General features: G+C 47.6%; 1 protein-coding gene across 1 annotated transcript in view; it reads right to left on the minus strand.

Annotated features, from left to right (window-relative positions):
- Positions 1-10,900: 10,900 nt before the first annotated feature.
- The window catches only part of CNIH2 (cornichon family AMPA receptor auxiliary protein 2), a 44,281-nt gene continuing 33,450 nt past the window's right edge, over positions 10,901-21,731 (minus strand). The window contains exons 3-6 of the mRNA XM_033174573.1: positions 17,755-17,802; positions 14,919-15,031; positions 13,024-13,167; positions 10,901-11,520 (exon numbers count right to left, since the gene is read on the minus strand). Coding sequence (XP_033030464.1) covers positions 11,493-11,520; positions 13,024-13,167; positions 14,919-15,031; positions 17,755-17,802 — 333 coding nt within the window. The 3' untranslated portion in view covers positions 10,901-11,492. The remainder of the gene's footprint in view (positions 11,521-13,023; positions 13,168-14,918; positions 15,032-17,754; positions 17,803-21,731) is intronic.

Here is a 21,731-nt window from a genome sequence, read left to right on the forward strand (position 1 = left end):
GGCCCTGCCTACTCTCTCTTTGGCTGTCAATTCACACAGGTGAGATTCCAAAAGGTGAGAGGCCAAAGCTCTTTGCTGCATAGGATGGCAGGACGCAGCTTGGGTGTTGTAGGCCAAAAACATCTGGGGACCCAAGGTTGAAAAAAGCTGCTCTATGACATAATATTTGTGTGCACAGCAGAAGTCAGGGCCACAGAGCCCTCCAAAACCTCTCTCATATATATATATACAAAACTTCTATACCACTCAACTGTAGTAAAAACCTTATAGCGGTTTACAAAAAAAAAGTTAAAACATCAAAATTATCCTTTGAAAAGAAGGTTGGCACATATTTGGAGACATTTAAAAGCCAAAGTCAACAATGCACACACACAAAAAAACCACATTAAAATACTTGTCCGTGTTCTTCTACATCCCTGAATAGGCTTGTCTAAATGACAACAAAAAAATGTTTTCAGGAGGTATCAGGAAACGGTCCAGCAAAGGCAGCTGCCTGGTGTCAATAGGCAGGGAGTTCCAAAGATCTGCTTCCTTATTCCTGGAGGGTAGGGCTTATCAGCGGCTACTGGCTGGGTTGGCTGTGCTCTGCTGCCGTGGTTGGAGGCAGCAACGCTTTCGAATGGCAGTTGCTGGAAACCTCGGGAGTGGTTTCTTGTGCTCTGCTCCTGCTTGTAGGTTTCCCAGAGGCATCTGGGCAGCCGCTGTGAGAACAGGATGCTGGACTAGATGGGACATTGGCCTGATCCAGCAGGGCTCGTCTTACGTTTGTAGAGCAGCTGGTTTTGCATGCAAACGGACCCTGCTTCCATTCCTGGCATCTCCAGGAAGAGCTGGGAGAAAAGACCTCTTATCTTAAACCTTGGGAGGAGGGGTGCCAGTCAGTGTACAGGCAAGGAGAGAGATGGGCCCCATGGCCTGACTTGGAGGAAGGCAGCTTCCTTGCGTTTCTAATGCTGCTTTTGGGGAAGGATGCAGTTCGTTGGCATCCTGTGTGCAGGAAAAGGGAGACATGGGGGTGCGAAAGCCTTTCCTCCTTTTAACTTCTGCAGCTTTTCCTGCAAAAAAAAATGTGCATTGGGGAACATAACCTCATCTTGCCACCTTCTGCACAGTTGCAATTACACGGAAAGGGGGTAGTGGGTTGGCAGGTTTTGTTTTTGGCATTCTCTTGTGGCTTCATTATCGGGGGTGGAAAAGAGGGTAAGTGAAGTTTCTGCAGCAAAACTCCCTCCTTGAAAGCGCAGATATGCTGGATTATGATTATCGGTCTGGTGTGCAATCAGTATTTGCCGTTGGGGTTTTTTCTTCTTCTTTCCCTTTGACTATGGCTCTATCTGCAGTACACATTTAAAGCCAGGTCATACCGCTTTAAACAGACGTGGCTTCCCCCAAAACCATCCTGGGAATTGTAGTTTGTTAAGGGAGCTGATGGTTGGACAGTGTTCTCGAAGCAACTAGCATGAGTTTGGCCAAACTGTGGGAGGCAGTGAAAGATAGGCGTGCCTGGCATGCTCTGGTCCATGGGGTCACGAAGAGTCGGACACGACTGAATGACTGAAGAACAACAACAACAAGGGAGCTGAGAGTTGTCAGGAGACCCCTATTCCCCTTCCAGAACTACAATTCCCAAGTGCCAATTCACATCTCTTGGCACCCTTAGGAAACTACACTTCCCAGGATTCTTTGGGGGAAGCCACCACTGTTTTTTAAGTGGAATCGTAGTGTTTTAAATGTATGTTGCGGATATGGTCTAAGTGTATCCCTTGGGAACACCCAGTCTCCTAGTGCTGGGAGGTTCAGGCTAGATTTGAACTGGGTACTTTCTCTCGGGTCAGGTGTCAGCACTTGAGCGAAGTGTGAAGCCTCACCCACAAACTTAAACCTTTGTATACCTGCAAGGGCCTGTCTTTTCTTCACAGCTGCCTTAGATGTCTGTGTGCCCGTACGCAGCCCCTTCGGAGGCTGCATAACTTGCAATGCAAAACTGCGGCGTCAGGATTTACTCTGCGCAAAGCTATCTTTCCCGTGCGCTCCCTTCCGTTCCAAACTCCCAGGCCCAGGGCTTCATCCTTTGCATCTCAAATGCCAGGTGCTCCGAGGCAGAAATTCAAAACCTCTTTAATTTTTGATTTCGCGCAGCGGCTGTTTCTTCGGTCCACGAGCGCAGAAAGCAACGGGGAGGGTGGGCATTGCTTGTGTGGGCAGAGGAGGAGGCGTGTTTGCGGCATTGCTAATGATGTCGGGAGAGAAAGGCAGGGGTGCAAAAGGCGTGCAGGCAGCCCTGCTGGAACAGTTGAAGGAGTTGGGTATGTTTAGCCTGGGGAAGAGAAAGCTGGGAGGTGACACGACAGCCATATTCAAATATCCAAAGGGCTGTCACATTCGAAGATGGAGGAAGAGTGTTTCCTGCTGCTCCCTAGAGGGCAGGACCGGAACCAATGGATCCAAATCGCAAGAGAGTATCGGCGACTCTCTCCTCCTGTGGATTCCAGCAACTGGTATTTATGGCTGTCATTACTGATTGCATTTGTATCATACCTTATGGTTCTCTCTCCCATAAATACCCTGTGAGGTAGGTTAGGCTGAGAGACAGTGGCTGGCCCAAGGTCACACCCAGTGTGAGCTTCATTCGTGGCCGAGTGGGGGATTCGAACCCTGGTCTCTCCTAGTCCCAACACCAGGCATAGGCAAACTCGGCCATCCAGATGTTTTGGGACTACAACTCCCATCATACCTAGCTAACAGGACCAGCGGTCAGGGATGATGGGAATTGTAGTCTCAAAACATCTGGAGGGCCGAGTTTGCCTATGCCTGCTCTAACCACTATACCGACATGCACTGGCTCCAGCCATGGATTGGTCTAATCTTTTAAAGCCATCCAGTTTGGTGGCCTGCAGGAGGGAGTCCCACAGCTGAACTATGCATGCTAAGGGGAAACTGCCCCCCCCACTACCACCGCTCCCCAGTTCAAAACATCACCCCCTTCTCACAAAGGCACATCTGTCCCCAATAAATGCAGGGGACGCAGTCCCCAATATATGCAGGGGACGCAGAACGGTTAGCACGGCGTTTAAAATGAATCACGAAAGGAAACCAAATCATGGAGCACAATTACACTTTTGGCTTGAGGCAGAAGGGAAAAAATCCTAAGCAACAAAAGGAGAAAGGAAGACTGAAAAGAACTAGCTATGTTTAGCCTTGCAAGCAGAAGGTTAAGGGAGAGAGGGAGGGGAAGTGTGGAAGGATGGAGAGATGGGTCTGCTGACAGCCTTCAAACGGCTTCAGATTACATTTTTTTTTGCAGCCTACAAGTGGAGATCTGCACATATTCGTGGATGTGGGGGCGGCTGTTTGTGTGTGTAATAGCGTCTCTTATGTGTCCTGCCTTCCCTCCCTCTCGCAGACTTCCCATTCACAGTACTTCTTATAAACTGTGCCTATACAAAAACACACATACGCATTTCACCCCTTCCCCCAGAATATTCTCAGACGCAGTCTAACAGCTGACCCCACTCTGTGCTGGGTTTTGCTGGGAGACCGACAGAGAGCAGCCTAGGATTTTTTTTGATAAGAGGCAATGCTCGGGGACAGATCCTGCACCTTTACAAGCTTAGATCCTCAGGAGCCGTTGGTCACTTGCCCTCTGTCACAGAAGGCAGGTCACAAAAACCATATGTCTGTTTTCTTTTATTTAGGGAACGGTCTCTCAGTCAGTGAACACAGGTTTGCTGTTTAAAAACAGGCTGGGGGCCACTCACCTCCCAGCACAATAACACCGTGTAAGTGTCTGGAGGCGGTTGGAGGATGGATGGCGGCTAACAGATTGAGGTTGAATCCTGACAAGACAGAAGTACTGTTTTTGGGGGACAGGAGGTGGGCTGCTGTGGAGGACTCCCTGGTCCTGAATGGGGTAACTCTTGCCCCTGAAGGACAAGGTGCGCAGCCTGGGAGTCATTTTGGACTCACAGCTGTCCATGGAGGTGCAGGTCAGTTCTGTGCCCAGGGCAGCTGTTTATCAGCTCCATCTGGTACGCAGGCTGAGACCCTACCTGCCAGCAGACTGTCTCGACAGAGTGGTGCATGCTCTGGTTAACTCTCACTTGGATTACTGCAATGTGCTCTATGTGGGCCTACCTTTGAAGGTGACCCGGAAACTACAACTAATCCAGAATGCGGCAGCTAGACTGGTGACGGGGAGCAGCCATCAAGACCACATAACACCGGTCTTGAAAGACCTACATTGGCTCCCATTACGTTTCTGAGCACAATTCAAAGTGTTGGTGCTGACCTTTAAAGCCCTAAACGGCCTCAGTCCAGTATACCTGAAGGAGCGTCTCCACCCCTATCGTTCTGCCTGGGCACTGAAGTCCAGCTCCGAGGGCCTTCTGGCGGTTCCCTCGCTGCGAGAAGCCAAGTTACAGGGAACCAGGCAGAGGGCCTTCTCGGTAGTGGCACCTGCCCTGTGGAACGCCCTCCCACCAGATGTCAAAGAGAACAACAAGTACCAGACTTTTAGAAGACATCTCAAGGCAGCCCTGTTTAGAGAAGCTTTTAATGTTTAATAGACTATTGCATTTTAATATTCTGTTGGAAGCCGCCCAGAGTGGCTGGGGAAACCCAGCCAGATGGGCAGGGGTATAAATAATAAATTATTATTATTATTCAAAACGATAGCGCAGCTCGCCATTAATTCTCCAATTGTTGCTGAATGCCGGGCCTGTGGAACTAACCGAAAACCAATTCCTTTCCCCCCTCTGTACCACATCCAGAGAGAGATGCTGTTGCACACAAAAGGGCCCAGCTGCGACCCTTTATTGTAGCTGCTAGTCACTGGAGACCAGGTGCATGTTTGGGTTTTGTGTGTGGAACAGCGGGACTTATTCCGCCCTGGGGCAAAGCATCTGGGTTCTGTGAGCATGGGAGAAGAGGGACTCACCTGGCTGGATGAAATCAATTTGTGCATTAGTTTCAAATCAAGCAAGAGGCCTCTGCACCGCTGCAGAAAAAGGAACGGCCGGGAGGCAGAGGACATTTCCAGGTTGACTGGCTCCACTGGGGAGGGAAATTCTGCCGGGACTGCCGCTTTTCGAGAGAGCGTTGCTATTTCAAGAGGAATCCAGCTGTGGACGGCTCAAGCTCCGTGGGATACATCTGTGCATCGCTTGGGTGAGAACAGTAACAGCCTCTGATGCCCTATAGCAGGGATGGGGTGGGGAGCCCGTGCCCTTCCAGGCCTTCTGGACTCCAGCTCCCATCATCTCTGACCATTGGCCACACTGGCTGGGGTTGATGGGAGTTGGAGTTCAACAACTTGGAGGACCTGATCCATAGTGAATGAGGCCACCTGAAACAGGTGCTGGGACATCCTAAAACACAGGTGAGGAACCTTCGGCCTTCCAGTTGTTGTTGGACCGCAATTCCCACCAGCTGCAGCGAGCTTGGCCAATGGGAGATGATGGGAGTTGTAGTCCACCAACAGCTGGGGTGCTAAAGGATCCCTACCTCTGTCCCAAACAGCCTTAAATTCATCCAGCCTCTAACCAGGGTTGAATAGCAGAAGAAGGCTATTGTACAGAAGGTCCTGCCTGATGGTTTCATTTTGGAGTTTCGGTCCACTGTGGGAAGTGTGTTCCTGGATTAGAGAGGGAGGCCTTGTGGTCTGATCCAGCAGGACTCCGTCTTTCCCTCTTTGTTTTCTTCCATATTTCTATTAAGCCCTTTGCCTTCCCTCTGTAATCCTTTCTCCCAAACGAAACGTAGCTTAAGCACATCTGAGCATTTAAGCGCCGCACCACTCGGTGGTAAGAAACGCTGCTTTGCATGCAGAAGGGAGAGGCTGTTGCACTCAGCTTCTGCTTGTGGGCTTCGCATTAGGGCTTCTGGTTGGCCACTGCGAGAACAGGACACTGCCCCCCTTGGCCTGGTCTAGCTTTTCCTTGTACGGGGAGGCACATTTGGTGTTGTGAGTTGGGACATAACTGCAGAGCAGCGATGGGCAACCTCTGACCCCTTCAGCTGTTGCAGGGCTACAACTCGCAGCAGCCGTGCTCACTGGGGACGGAGGGTTGCAGTTTCCCCAGCCCCATAAAAGCTGGTTGATGTGGAAAACCGATCAAGCAGGTGCATTCACTACAAAGAAGCAGGCCTGGCTGGCCTTTTCCTGGCCAGTTTGCAAACCACTTTAGAGGAGGGAACAGTGTTAGAAATTAGCCAGGCACATTTTGCACCTGACCAACGACCATGATGACGCCTGGCATCTCCACCATCTGGAGGTGCAAGTCTGGTGATCCTTGGGTCTGGACTGTTTTCACACACTAATACCCCAATCCTGTAGAATTCCATCTGTTATCTGCACAATTGGAATGAATGTCAGGAACAAAAATTCTTCTCCTGTGCAGCCTGAGCCAGGGGCGGTGAACAATGCGATAGTGAATTGTTGTTGCTTGTCTTCACTTACTGCCCTGCTCACAGTTGTGAAGAATATTCTTACATTGTGAATGGTCACCATTAATAAAAAGAGGTCGGAATAGGCTAATATATATGTGGACTGTCCCTGGGTCAAGGAACTTTTCTTCTTTTAAATTCTCAAAGTTCTTGACCGAGCTCAAGATTGTCATCTGAACTAGCCAGATGTTTAACTGTGAATCCGCCAGTCCATCATTTGAAAAATAAGACTTTGGAGCTGTCCTGCTTTCCCCCAAAATGCCAACTAGACATTCCGCTTTGGCGAATGTAACCTTGGTTTAAGAAACCATTTGGCGCCTAGCTTATATTTGTGAGTTTCTAACCCTGGGAGGGAAATGTGGTGTGCATGACCCCCCACCCCCAATATATCAGGATGATGGGACTATTCACCAGCCACAGTCAAATCGTTTCTTTTTTTTATTTCCAACAGAATTTCTTTATACAACAGTCCCCTGGGGAGTGGGGGGTTCATCAGTTTTAAAAAAGAGCGCAAGGAAGGGAAGGGGCATAGGAATCAATAGTACCACGGTGAGGTGACCGTCCCCACCCCCATTCCCACCCCAAATCCTCTAGGGCAGGACTTTCCAGATTTCATTTGCTGTCCGTCCCCTTTGTTTCTGTTCTGACCACCCCTAAACTGGACACATCATAAGCAGGCTGGATCCAGACAAAAACATTTCTCCCATAACGAGCTTAAGAGGACACCGTCAAGGCAAGGAAATCCAAATAGAAAGCAGGTTGTCACAGGGTTATATCACACACACAACATTTAACCAGGTCCCAAGAAAGGTTGGTCAACTTAATTAACTGACCATTGCTCCGAAAACCCAATTTGAACTACAAAATGTTAAGAAATGATCATCAACATGTTCCGGAACACATTCCCTGCTGGTTTCTGAAGGTCAAGCAAGTGTTTGACAAATAAATAAATAAAAATCACAGGAGCAGGCCAGGCCAGGCCGGGTTTCGGGTTTTTGTTTTTTTAGATTATTTTTATTTTTAAAAACTGCTAAACTGGCAACCCCTAAGCCCAGGACTTCCATCCAAGTTTCCGTGCGCTGTAAATAATGCCGGCAGGAGGAGCCTCTGAGAACGCACAGAGTGCCTTTCGCAGCCTTCACTCTTTCACACAAACACACACAGAGATTTATGTTGAATCAGTAATCAAAACTCACACATAAATATATGGATTTGAAAGGCCCATTTCCACCCCTACCGGCTTTCTTGGGTGTACAGATCTACTGGGGGGCAGGGGGCAGGGGGGGCTATTTTGGCAGTTCAGGGAATGACCTCTTGGGAGCTTGCTCTGTGGCAGCTCCCTGAATGGCTGGGACTCCCTCCCCCTGCACAGAGAAGGGTGTATATAGCATTGTCACGGCACAGCTTCTGCCGTATGCAGGAGAGGCCCCTCTGTACCCCGGCCTTCAGCGGTTAAAGGTATTTTGTTTTGTGGGACTCCAGCTCTTTTGTTGGATTCTGCTCTATTTGGAACAGTTTTGATTGCTAACTGCTTTATCTGGGTTGTTTTTTTTAACAATTGTACTGCTGTAACCTGCCCCTGGGACCTTATTGAGTGTGAAGAGTGGGTAAGAAATCGAATCAATCCATCAAAATTACTTGCAAGGTGGCCTTGCCCCATATATGCCCACTTGACAGCTCCAAAGGACAGCAGAAAATGTGCTACATAATGCTCATTCCACGTTTGTAGGAAGTCAGTATTTAAGTGTGCCAGCACCCCTGCTTTGGAATTCCCTGCCTATTATCATCAGGCAGGAACCTTTCTGGCACCTGCTAAAAACGTTTTTGTTTAGGCAAGCCTACCCAGATGTGTAGAATGCTGGCCTTTAATCTGGTTTTTATCTTATTGTTGATTCTCAGTTTGTTTGAAAAGGTTTTTACTTCTTCTTTTTGCTGAGGATTTTATTGTTTTATTCTTTCTGTAAACTGCTTTTGAGGTTTTTCTTTTTTCTTTTACAATCAAGCGGTATATAATTTTTTTTAAATGAAAAATAAATAAATAAGATGGTGTATTGCAGTACCTCTGGGCTGAGCAACACCCAGCTTTGGTTCTGCTATTTCCACCTCTCGGTGATTACAAATATCTTTATTGGTTTGAGGAAAAAGTATTTTCCATACATGTGTGTGTGTGTGTGTGTGTACACACACTACGTATATATTTTGTGCGTGTGCATCTTAGACTAAGAGGTAAGAGTGAGAATAATTACCATGTTCAGTCCTCAATCCAGAAGAAATTATTTGTGTATAAATCTCAATAATTTCAGTAGTACCTAAGGATGACATCATTATTATTATTATTATTATTATTATTAGGAATTTTTTGGGTAGAAAAACAGCTTCAAGTACTAGGGTATTAAAAACCAGAAAAAGAAAGCCTGGTTTAAACGATTATTCATTAAAAGATTTAGATATTTTACAAAAAATAATATCTGGATATCATTGATAGCCATCCATCAATAGGCAGCACCCTTAAATAAGTGCTGAGGGCCACTGGGCTGATTTTTCTCTGCTGGTTAGTGTTTTAATCTGTATTTTTCATTTAATTACCCTTCTTTTAAACTGACTCCCAATAATCATAATACCGGGTAATAATAATAATAATTTTATTATTTGTACCCAGCCACTTATCTGATTTTACTGCAGTGTCCCTTATGTGGATCAGTTAAGTTTGGGGTGTGCATTTTACTGTCTGTAAGCTGTTTTTATTGAAAAGTAGAGTCTTAAGTGCAATAAACATTCAAAAGGCTTGGTAAAAAAAATCCTGATGCCGAATTGATTTTCAATTCAAGACACAGTGAAGGCCTTTAGGAACAGAGGAAGCCGGACCATGGGTCATAGCTGTCAACTTTTCCCTTTTCTTGCGAGGAATCCTATTTCGAATAAGGGAATTTCGCTTCAAAAAAAGGGGAAAGTTGACAGCTATGCCATGGGTACATCTTAGCTTAGTGTTGTCCACACTGACTGGCAGCAGCTGCAACAGGGACCCTACCCAGAGCTGCCAGGACTCGAACCTGAGACCTTCTGCATGCAAAGCAGATGCTCTCCCACTGAGTTATGGTCCTTCCTGGCTCACGTGGGCTTTCTCTTCAGATGGCTTTTAGAAAAGGATGAGGCACATTCTTGAAGGGGGTGGGGGGTATAAGTCTATCAACAGCTGTCAGCTACGATAGGTAATAGAGCCTCCATGTTCAGGAGCAGTTAGCATAAGCAGAGGGCAAGCAACATGAGAAGGCCCTTTTCTTCCCAGCCCTGCTTCTCACAAAGCATCTGGTCAGCCACTGTTTGGGATGCTGGATTAAGAAGAATTTGGGGCCTGGCCCAGCAGGGCTAATTTTTTTTTTCTTATATAGGTTCTTATTTTGGATTTATCAACATCTGCCTTTAGCGTCAAGGTGGCGGCAGAACCTTCTGCACACAAGGCAGATGTTATGCCACTGAGTTCATACCCTCCAACACCACGAAGCCAAAATCTAGGATCATGAGAACATGGCAGCTACTGGGGTTGCTGTGATCTTGCACACATTTCGCACTGTGGTTCCACACTTTTTCGGGGGAGAAACCGTGTCGCAAAATCGCGCCAACCAAAACGGCCACCACTTTCTCCAGATAAAAAACAACAACTGGATTTCCCGGTTTTTCCTGGGACACTTGTGGAATATGTGAGTTTTGGCCCTATCCCCTAAAAATAAAGGAATATTCTAGTCCTCATGGTTCTAGCTAAAGGGCTGGTTTTAGAAAAGAACCTAAGAAGCTGCCTTATACCGAATGAGACCACCATCCATCTAGCTCAGTATTGTCTACACTGGCTTGCAGAAGCTCAAGAGTTTCAGGCAGGGAGTGATTTCTGGCCATACCAAAAAATAATATAAAACCGTCTCCCATGAAAGGGGACGCCACACTGAGGCCTCTCACTCCCCTCCCAGAAAAGCCAGGAGTTGTACCAAAAAGGAAAAGCGCCAGCGGGAAAGATAGGCCCGCGAGTTGCCATGACAACAGAGTGCCTCCACGACTTCCAGTCACAGCATCCCTTCCCCATCTGACAACATTCAGCAATTCAATTCAGAAGAAAATAAAGGAGAAGAAAAGGGAAACTGCGCTTGCTGAATACCCGCTTCCCATAGCAGACTGATTGCTCTTGTTGGAGAAAGAGGAGGGGGAACAAAAGCAGAAGAATTGGAGAGGGGGGGCTTCCCCTTCCGAACCCCCTCCCCGAAACTCCTCCGCTAGCAAGGGTGACAAAATGGCCGCCCAACTTTGCCACCGTGGTTTTGCTGAGGCTTTCCCTCCCCTCTCCAGCCCTCCTCTTCCTTCCACTGCGGAGAAGTTGTTACCGTCACCAAACCTACCAAAAAAAAATAAGGTGGGGGGGACGCGACATTCAACTGTATCTCGAGGAACACCTCCCCAGGAGCTGGGGCCATGGAAAGAAGTTGGGGAGTGGGGTGCACCACACACACACCTTCTCCCCAGATTTATTTTTTTAAAATATAAATATCCCAAAGCAGTAGAAGAACACACACATACATACACACAAAAGGTTCCCTGTCCAGCAAGAGCTGGAGATAAATGGAGCTGGAGAGACCCCCTAGTTCTGCTTTACACATAGTGCCCTGCACCCCAATACTGTCTGGACCCCTCAACCGAAAACTCCATTCCAGCTGTGGCCCTTCTTGCAACGGGGTTGTCCATCGGCGGAGAGGCCGGCTCCGGCTTCCTTTTCCAAAATATAGAGCCGGCGGTCGTTATTTCTGGGGCTGGGGGGGGTTTGTTGTTGGTGGTGGTACGGCAGGCCCCCCGCCATCCGATATGAGGCAGCAGAGTATCATTGTCCAAGGCAGCCAGGAAAAGGACAGTCTTGCAGCGTTAATTGGCTTTGGACATGGGAGTGGGGTGGGGGGGGCCCTCGGGCCTGTCATGGGTCCGTCCCACCCTGCCACACAGTCTTGGCACGTTAACTTCGTAGTCCAGGTGAGGTGGGCGTCCCCCCCCCACCCTGCAAAGGGTGTCTGTTAGAAACTCACCAGCGTATAAACCATACTGGACAGCAGGAACGTGGAGCGAGAAAGGAAGGAGAGAAAGAGGCCATCACCAAAGTCAGGACTAAGACAGCAAAGATCACAGGTTCCCCACCCCCACCCCCACCCCGTCCTCATAGTAATAGTAGCTAAGAAACAAACTACGCATTAGGATTAATAAGGAGCATGGAGCTACCTCAACCCTTTCACATTTATTAATTAAAGCAGGCCCGGGGAATACTTTTTCATTCCCTCTGTATCTTTCACCCATCCATCCAAGCAAGCAAGAGGCATCATCCAAGCTCAATGGCATATTCCAGCCAGGCAGAAACACCAAAGGAGATTGGAAAGCAGGGAGGGTAGGAGAATGTGGCAGGGCGGCGGCAGGGGGGAGTCCCGAGATGCTTGGAGGGCCACATCTGGCACTCAAGTCAGAGGTTCCCCAACCCACAAATTACAGGACGGAAGTATTATCTCTTCCCTCCCTGGAGCTATCGCAACTAAAATGACTTCTCCACACTTAGAAAAAGAAATTCCATTTCAGTGCAAACTCGCAAACAAAATTTAAAATGCTAATTACCTGTGGAAAGTTTTTTTTTTAAAAAAAGATAGTTTATTTTCCCTGCTCCCGTCCCTGGGCACGACATCAGTTTCTACCAAGGATTAATACCAACCCATGTGGGTGAGCAGGTTAATAACTAGTAACATTTGTTACTTCACCCCCCCCCCCCCCCGGTTGTCTAAGAGGACAGGTGTCAGGGCTGAGATAAGGAGACTGTAGACTACAACTCCCATCATTCCCAACCACTGGTCACTCTGGCTGGGGCTGATGGGAGTTGGCGTCCCACAACATTTGGAGGGTCACGGGTTCCAGACCTCCTTGTGCATGATTTTATTGATTCATCTGTAAACTGCTTTGAGAACCATTTATGGTGAAAAGTGGTCTATAAATACTAGAAATGAATTTTTTAAAAACTGTATTTCTTCTACACTGGGCTATTTTCTTATACACAGCTGAACCAGTAACAACAACAATGCTTACAGTAGCGTAAAAATAATTATAGATTTCTGCCTAAAAATTATTTTTAGTAGATGTGTTGTCCTCTTCAGGTAGTTGCGGACCTTGGAAGCAGCTTATTTCATCCCCAGTGGGGAAATTAAGCTTTTCTGAACTATAAGTTAAAAGCTGGAGTGGAGCTTGTGGAAAAGGCTTTTGAAGCGTCGATTATCTGATGTATCCCTTCAAATGGACAGAGCAGCGACATCCATTTCTAAAATAGCAGCATTGTATAAGAACTCCTTTGGTGCTACCTTCTCATTTTAAGGATTTGCACGGAAACGGAGAGATAGGATCGCCTTTACTAAAGCCCAGTTAAATCTGCAGCCCCGTGGATCTCAAAGATTTTGCCCTAAAGATCCTCTACAGAGCAGATTGTTATTGTGCATAGTGAGTCTGCAGCAGGTTCCCCACAACTTCCCAAAGACAACGCCTCTCTAAAATCAGATCTGACCACGCGAAGCTCACCTGTACAGGTAATAGAAGAATGACACCAGGTAAAAGGCCAGTTTGCACCACGACTCTTTCTGACAGTAGTTTAAGATATCGGCATTCATGATGGAGACAGCGTCGTACATCACTTCTGAGCCATCTGCTGGGCGGTGGAAGTACCTGGAGGCCGGGGGCGGGGAGGAAAAGAGGTGAGTGAAAATGTCCAATCTCTCTCCTAAATTTCCATGTCATGGAGGTGGTAATTGTCTTAAAGCGGATCTACTACGTTTGAGCCAATTAATTGCTTAGATTCATTTACTGAAAACCTCTTGATAAGACATACGCCAAAATAAAAGGTGTCCTTTGATCAGTTAAAAAGGTAAAGGACCCCTGACAGTTAAGTCCAGTCACAGACAACTCTGGGGTTGCGGAGCTCATCTCGCTTTACAGGCCAAGGGAGCTGGCATTTGCCCGCTCCGCAGACAGTTTTTCCGGGTCATGTGGCCAGCATGACATGACTAAGCCGCTTCTGGCGCAATGGAACACCGAAACCAGAGCAGCACACGGAAACGCCATTTACCTTCCCGCCGCAGCGGTACCTATTTGTCTACTTGTACTATGACATGCTTTCGAACTGCTAGGTTGGCAGGAGCCGGGACAGAGCAATGGGAGCTCACCCCGTCACGGGGATTCGAACCGCCAGCCTTCTGATCGGCAAGCCCAAGAGGCTCAGTGGTTTAGACCACAGCGCCACCCGCATCCCAGCCTGATCAGTTAGGCAAGGCATTATTTATTATTACAATTAACCCTGCCTTTCCTCCAAGGCTAGGGGTGAGGAATCTGTCACCTTGCAGGATGTTGTGGAACTACAACTCCCATCATTCTCAACTGTTGGCCATGCTGGCTGGAGCTGCTGGAAGTTGGAATCCAACAACTTGGAGGGCTCCAAAGTACATAATTCTGAGCTAGAGGGATTAATAGTCTGGGTATACAGCAGCTTCCTGTTTTATCAGACCCACAAACATGGCGCAGGTATGGTCTAATGATACAATTTACATATTTCATTTCTGCTGGCAAAGGGTAATCTTCCTTTCTCTCCTGCTTCCTGCATCCCCCCCTGCACAAGTTTCTATAAGCATCAATTTCCTGGGCTGCGACTTCAAACCTACAGAGATGTACAGAAATAGACTATAATCTAACTATCCTTTCAGTTTTGTCCCAGTGCAGGGAATGAGATGATCCCCTAAAGCTATTTATTTATGTTTTGCAAACAGGTCAAGTTTCACAGCTAACACAATTTAAAAACCTGTGTCAGGTTTTATGTGTGTGTGGGGGGGGGGGTGTTTTTGTTTTTAAATTCATCCAAACTTCAGTTCAGCACCCAGCACAATAAGTCCTGGAATCCAGGTGCTATATTTCAAAAAACGAATAAGCCAACTTTCCTTTCTTTTAACGTAAGTTACTTATCGGCTACGTTTTCCTTTTGTAATTAATTCCAATTCATCTTGTGTTGTCTGAAACTGCCAAAACTGTAGCTGTGGTTTGCTTGAAATAAGCCAGCTTCAAATTATGATCTCTGAAGCTGGCTTGTTTCAAACAAATCTAAGTTAAAAACAACCACAGTTTACGGTTTGGATGTAACACTAAACTGTGGTTAATTGAAAGCAGAAGTGAAAGATTTCAGTGTCTTCCTGGCGGCTGTACAAATTGATTCTGGTGTTAAACTACTTCCCAGTGCTTTAAACCAGGGACGACGAACCTCCAGATATTGTTGGCCTCCAATTCCCGTCTCCCCCAGCCAGGATGTCGAACGGTGAGGGCTGGAGGGAGTTGCAGTTCGACAACATGTGGAAGGCTACAAATCTCCCTGTCGTGAACTGCAGCATGGAAGCACTGGGGTGTGTTTGGGCCGTGTTGGTGTTCAGCCTCACCTCCACAAGTGGTAGAAAAGCAGCGGGATATTAAGTCCCAAAGTCACCCATTCAGCTGCACAGAGAAACATCAGGCAGAAAAGGCCATGGATGGAATATTCGGGAACGACGAGCTGCAAGAGAAACCCTCTGGTCAAAAAGTGAGGCTATTTTGGGCACATATTGCACACAGCAGATTATTTTTTTTTAACCTATTAAAAACAACCTCCCCCAAAACCTGGTGTCCCACAAATGTTGTTGGGACTACAACTCCCATCTTCCCAAGCCTGTGGGCCAATTCCCCCCATCCTGCCCGCCAGATTTAGTCCCTAAAGACCTTCAAGCAGAGAAGTCCTTAGAACATAGATCTGGAAAGTAGGGCACTCGGTCACCCTTCTTTTGCTACAGCTCTTCTGTAGTTGTGTAGGAATTGTGTGGAGTGGCTGGATACCTACCACACACTGAAAGGGCATATTCCCCTCAAAGAATCTGGGAGACTCTCGTTTGCTAAGGGTGCTGACCCTTCCTGTTTCTCTCGCAATTCCCAGAGTCCCCTGGAAAGATGGGTGGGTTGTTAAACTACTATGGGAATTGTAGCTCTAAGAAGGGTGTCCTAACAACTCTCAGCAGCCTTAACAAGCAACAGTTCCCAGGGTTCTTTGTGGGGAGGGCATTACTCTTAAAGGAACGTCTCCACCCCATCGTTCTGCCCCGACACTGAGGTCCAGCTCCGAGGTCCTTCTGGCAGTTCCCTCACCGCGAGAAGCCAAGTTACAGGGAACCAGGAAGAGGGCCTTCTCAGTAGTAGCACCCACTCTGTGGAACGCCCTCCCATCAGATGTCAAATAAATAAACAACTATCTGACTTTTAGAAGACATCTGAAGGCAGCCCTGTTTAGGGAAGCTTTTAATACAGTGGTACCTCGGGTTGCGCACTCAATTCGTTCCGGGGTGCCGTTTGCACCCCGAACAGTGTGCAACCCGGGCGGCGCTTTTGCGCATGCACGAACTGCGCAGAACACTTCTGCGCATGCGTGGACTGCGCAGAAGCGTCCGCGCTCCACGTTGCACTTCCAGGTTAGCGGAGTACGCAACCCGAATGTATGCGCAACCCGGGGTATGACTGTATTTGATGAGTATTTTTATATTTTGCTGGAAGCTGCCCAGAGCAGCTGGGGACACCCAGCCAGATGGGCGGGGTATAAATATTATTATTATTATTATTATTATTATTATTATTATTATTATTATTATTATTATTATTATTATTATTATTATGTGGTATCACAGTGCTTTAAATGGCTGTAGGTGTGCCCTTGGTCTTGACAAGTGGGAACTGCATCTAAATGTTGCAGTACAAAGCCCTCCCTGTTCTAGATTCCCTAATCACTACATTCTATTCTCCTTCCATGTTTTCTCTTTTCCACTTCCCCCCATCAGTCAGCATTCTGTACCCACTGAATATACTCAGTCCTCACTGGAAAGTTTTTTGGGGGGCTCACCACCCCTTTACAGTATTCTTCCTAACTTTTTTTTTTTTTTTTTTGGTGGTGGTAATCCTGCAAATCTCCAGGTTCTTCCCCTGTCTGCTGATAACCCCCTTGTGGCATGGGCTGGGGTAGTTTTCACAGAGTCACAGAATTATAGAGTTGGGACCACGGGGGTCATTTACTCCAGCCCCCTGCAATGCAGGAATCTTCTGCCCAGCGTTGGGCTCAAACCCATGACCCTTCGATTAAGAGTCCCGCGCTCTACTGAATGAGCTATCCTGGTTTTGGATACATAAACAACAGCACACATACCCAGAACATCAGAAAGAGGGAGAAGAATGGTAAAGTGGGAGCAATTAGATATTCATCTGATATGGCTCATCAACTGACACCCTTGGGTGCCAGAGTTAAAGGTGCTGCAGAGGATCATCCCAGAGTGTGGCGGGGGGGGGGTAGGGGTAGAAATTTGACTCAGTTTGCATTCAGAGTTGAATTACACTAATTCATACTTCCCAATATTTTGTGGCCCAAAACACCGACTTAGAAATTTGCACCTCTCCAAAGTTTGCCATGAAGTTCTCTTAAACAATGTGTAGAAAAATGCTAACCGTGGGTCCCAAATTGGGCAGTGGTGCCCTCTGGCAGGCGGTGGGATTACTTGGGGGAGGGTGCTCAGAGGCAAGGGGGCAGCAGAGGCACACTGGAGGAGTGAGTGACTACCAGACTTTGAAAAGCTGGTATCACTGAATCCAGCCCATCAGTTTTCTTGAATTAATTAAACTAAAGAGTTTTAATCACATTTTGAATAGCTGTGCAATTAATTGTTATTGTTTTGGATTTTATTGTGTTATTATCTTCCTTAGTGGGTCGTGCAAACTGCTAGTCTGAATAATGCTTTTTATAGGGTAAGGTAAGGGATGCCGAGGGTGTGTGTGTGCGCATGAAAATAACATGCAAAATGCATTATATTTGGGAAAATACAAACATTATGGAAAACATGCTTTGCAAAAACATGTATAGTAGGCAAAAGTGCAAAAAAAATGTGCGTGTAAATGCATATATTGATGAAACTAAAGTAGAAAAATGGGCTGTTTTAGGGAGAACTGCTTGCAAAAGCATAGATATATTGAGCAAAATGGCACAGAAAAATGTGTGTATTAGAAGAAATTTGCACTAAACTGCTGGTGAATTTTCCTGGAATTTGGGGGAGGGGGTGGGAATCACAAACTGATGTGGAAATGTGGAGGACTGACCTCAAGTTCAGAAAGATGAGAAACCGGAATTGACAGATTTGCCCATCAGGGAGATGGGAGAAGGTTAAATGAGGGTGAAAGATACCAGCAAACAAAGAGGCAATAAGCACTCACCTTTCTCAAGAGGCAACAGATGCGTTCGATGTTTTTCAACCTCTCTCTCTACACAGAAGTATAGAAAAAATAATTTAAAAAAATGAAATAAACACTAGTCAAACTGCTAGGGGGAGCAAGTGGGTAAGATGGAGGGAGGGGGGGAAGATATAGGGAGAGTGGATGGAGCCTCAGGAATGTAACCAGAAAACATTAAATATCTCTGTAAGGATTTGTATAGGGGGAGGTTGGGGGGAGGGATTTGAACAGCAACAGAATGTTGCAGCGAAAAGTCCTCCTATTGTGGATGCCAGCTAACCAGGCAGATTGGTCTGTTTCCTGGATACTCCATTCCGTTCCTCTTCCCCTGGACCAGTTTTCCATTCCTACCCCCCAACAGTCAGCATTCCACACCCAGTGAGCCTGCTGATGAGTCCTTATTGGGCCATGGGTCGTTTCCTGTTCCCCATTCCTTTGGTCTTCCCACCACCCTAAATGTTTTTGTGCTTCTGCTAAGATTGCCCTGCAAAAGCCTTCTGATGTGGGGAGTGGCCGCAGTTCAGCAGCAGAGCATCTGCTTTGCATGCAGAAGGCCCCGGGGTTCAATCCATGGCCTCTCCAAGTTGGCGGCTGCCAATCAGTGTCAACAAAACTGAGACCAGTGGTCTGACTCAGTATAACGCAGCTTCCTGGGCGCCTTTTTAAATCAGCCCATCTAGAACCATGAGAAGGGGAATCTTCCTTTATTTTTAGGGGGTGGGCGATAACTCAGCGCCACAGCTTCTGCCTCGCATGCAGAAGGTCGCAGGTTCAGTCCCTGGCATCTCCAGGAGTACTTTCAATATAAGCATTTTGGGTTGGTTTTAATCCTTCCTTTTTATCTATTCTTAATCTTTGTTTTCCACAAGTTGCTTAGAGTTCATTTTTGGGGGAGTAAAAAGCGACTACTGTACAGTGGTACCTCGGTTTACGAACTTAATCCATTCCGGAAGTCCGTTCTTAAACCAAAAACGTTCTTAAAGTGGGAATCTGAACCCTGGTCTCCCAGGTCTTAGTCCGACAGTCTGACCAGAGGGATTATATTTTTCTGCTGCCTTTACTCCCAACTATCCTTTTCCATTTTCTAAATACAAGAAGCCCTTAAAGCAACTAGAGATTGGGGGGCGGGGCGGGGCTGACCAACATGCACACACAAAAAATTTTCAAACCAAAGCAGGCATTTTTAAAATAAAAAAAAAGAAGAAGAGGAGAGTAGGATCCAGCTCTTTATTCCTCGCCACTGCCGGAGCAAAAGATGCAAAGTTCTCCATGCTACATAGGAATCTGACAAGGCTGCTGACCCTCGGAGGCGAATCCTGGCACCAGCACCGCAATCTGAACCGGAAGCGTGAACATAAGCAAGGCAAGCCCATCGGGTTGCTTTTCTCAAAACGCAACACGGCGTGTAATCCTCTGGGTGCGTGGGGAATACATCTGTCAGCGAACGGGGATAATGAACCGTTCAAAAATCGCATTTATCCAGTGCTCTGTCCTTATCTGGTTTGCAGCCCCTTAATCCCAAAATTGTATTTTTTTAACTAATTGGTGGTAATTATTTTGTAAGCCCTGGCAGCAGCCCCTTCAAATCCTGACCCACATCGTTTGGGAGGTCAAGAGCAGCAGCTCCACACAGAGACACCCTTCCGCGCTGACCTGTGAACCCTGCCATTCTCCTTGCGGCCTGAACCCCCTTTTTCCGATCTTGCCAATCAGTTCTGTTCCTGCTGTCTTGCACCTTGAAAGGGGCTCTGCCAAGACTGATAGTTGGGCCTTGCACAGCCCTTTTCAAGAAGCTCTCTTGCGCAAGGTTTTGCAGATGCCACCAACCAGCTCATCGCCAGTACCAGCAAATCCTTAGAAGACTGAGCCATTTTTTTACCTGCCCCACAGCCAACTGCGGGGTGCCTTGCTGAGCCAACTCTCAAACAGTGTCCCTCCCAAACGTCAGGTAATTCACATGTGAGAGTTGTGGGCCCCGTCCCAAAATGGTAGCTGGGCGTCCTCTTGCATGTGGTTCTGCCGAGCCCCGACAATCAGTTGGAGGCACAAAAACTGAACCTGGTGTCATTGTGACGTCAGGAATGATTGGCAGTTGGCCGTCCCCACCCACCTGTCCAAATTAGCCCATGAGGCCATTTTGCCCGCTTGCCAAAATCCCAATATCCCTCCCCTTAGGCCACATGGTGAATCCCAGGAGAGATACGGGATGGGGGACAGGAGATTAGCCTTGGCCTGCGCCCTGAGTTCCTCTTCTGGCGCCTGTGACACGTGGAGAGAAATTGAGGTCAAACAGAACTATTTATACTTGCAGGAGGGGAGGGGGGGCAACCCAGAAGACGTGCCACCTTCCTGGCACTGTGCCAGCGCTCTCTCTCTCGTTTGAGAGTCATCAGGAGCCCAGGAGCTAACCTTATATTTCCTCCCCTTGCTTGAAAACTTCCACTTTTGTTACCAAGCTGTCCTTGATCTTGCACCTCCTTTTCATAGAATTGTACAGTTGGAAGGGACCACGAGGATAATCCAGTCCAACCCCCTGCGATGCAGGAATCTTTTGCCCAATGTGGGACTCGAACCCACAACCCTAAGATGAAGAGTCTCATGCTCTACAGACTATGAAGTGGATAGCTCAGAGGATAGTGGACTTTACTCATATAATGCCGTCTCCTGGCCTGCTAGGAACCACTGTCAGTGCCAACTAAACGAGGGCCAAAAATGGCCTGCAGAACCTTTGCACCAGGGATGGGGAGGGGAGGGGCGGGGGCTGTGGCTGTGGCCTTCCAGGTGCTGTTGGACTACAGCTCCCATCATTCCAGGCCACTGGACAAAGCTGGCTGGGGCCATGGGCATAGCCAGGAATTTTGTGGGGGGGGGCAGAACCGACGTGATTGGTCAGTTAGTTAAGTATTTCTATTGTTTTACTTGATGGGGGGGCAGCTGCCCCCCTGCCCTCCCTTGGCTATGCCCATGGCTGGGGCTGATGGGAGTTGAAGTCTGACAATAGAGAACTCTATTGTCCTCTTTTGTAGGACAATCCCTGCATCGTACTATCCTGTCGCTGCAGAGAGACGCACAGCAGTTTGAAGTGTGCAAAGCTCCCATTCTGAAAATGTTAAGTCAGTCTTGGGGAATGGTTTTCAGCCCCTTCTGGGGGCCACATGCCAATTGTGGGCGGGGCCAGAGGCAAAAAGCAGTTAGGTGAAGCAATGGATATAATTTTTACTTTTGTACAGTAGGCAAGTTTCCCAGAGTTCCCATGGAAGAAGGATTCATTCATTTATTTTCTAAAGGGCTCCCCACCACTGTACCTCCATCGGCACTATACACTTAGAAAAGCATCGCAACACTTTGAACAATCATGGCTTCCCCCCAAAGAATTATGGGAGCTGAAGCATGCTGAGAGTTGTTGGGAGGGCCTAATTCACCCCACAGAGCTACAACTCCCAGAGTTCCCTGGGAAGAGGGCTTCATTTTCACACCAATGTGGAATGTGTAGCTCTGTGAGGGGAACAGGGGACTCCTAACCACACTCTTCGCGAACTACAGTTCCCAGCATCCTCTGGGGGAAAACATGACTTGTAAAGCTGCTGAGAGTAGTTAGGAGATCCCTGTTCCCCTCACACAGAACTATATATTCCACAGTGGTTGGAAAATGAAGCCCTCTTCCCAGGGAACTCTGGGAATAGTAGCTCTGCAAGGGGAGGAAGCGCCTGCTCCTAACAACTCTCAGCACCCTTGACAAACGACACTTCCCAGGATCCTCTGGGGCTGTTTAAAGTGGCGTGACGCTGCTTTAGCTGGAGAGCGCAGAAGGAGCCAGATCTGTTGCTGCCGTGCCAATGTCCCGCTTGTCCGACTCCCATCTGCATCTGGTTTGGGGGACGTGAGATCCTAGACTGGACGGGCCTTTGGTCTGAGAACCTCCTGATATCTTCCCTCTTCTGATATTTATCTCTGAACAA

This window comes from Lacerta agilis, chromosome 17 (genome assembly GCF_009819535.1).
Source record: "Lacerta agilis isolate rLacAgi1 chromosome 17, rLacAgi1.pri, whole genome shotgun sequence".
NCBI lineage: Eukaryota > Metazoa > Chordata > Lepidosauria > Squamata > Lacertidae > Lacerta > Lacerta agilis.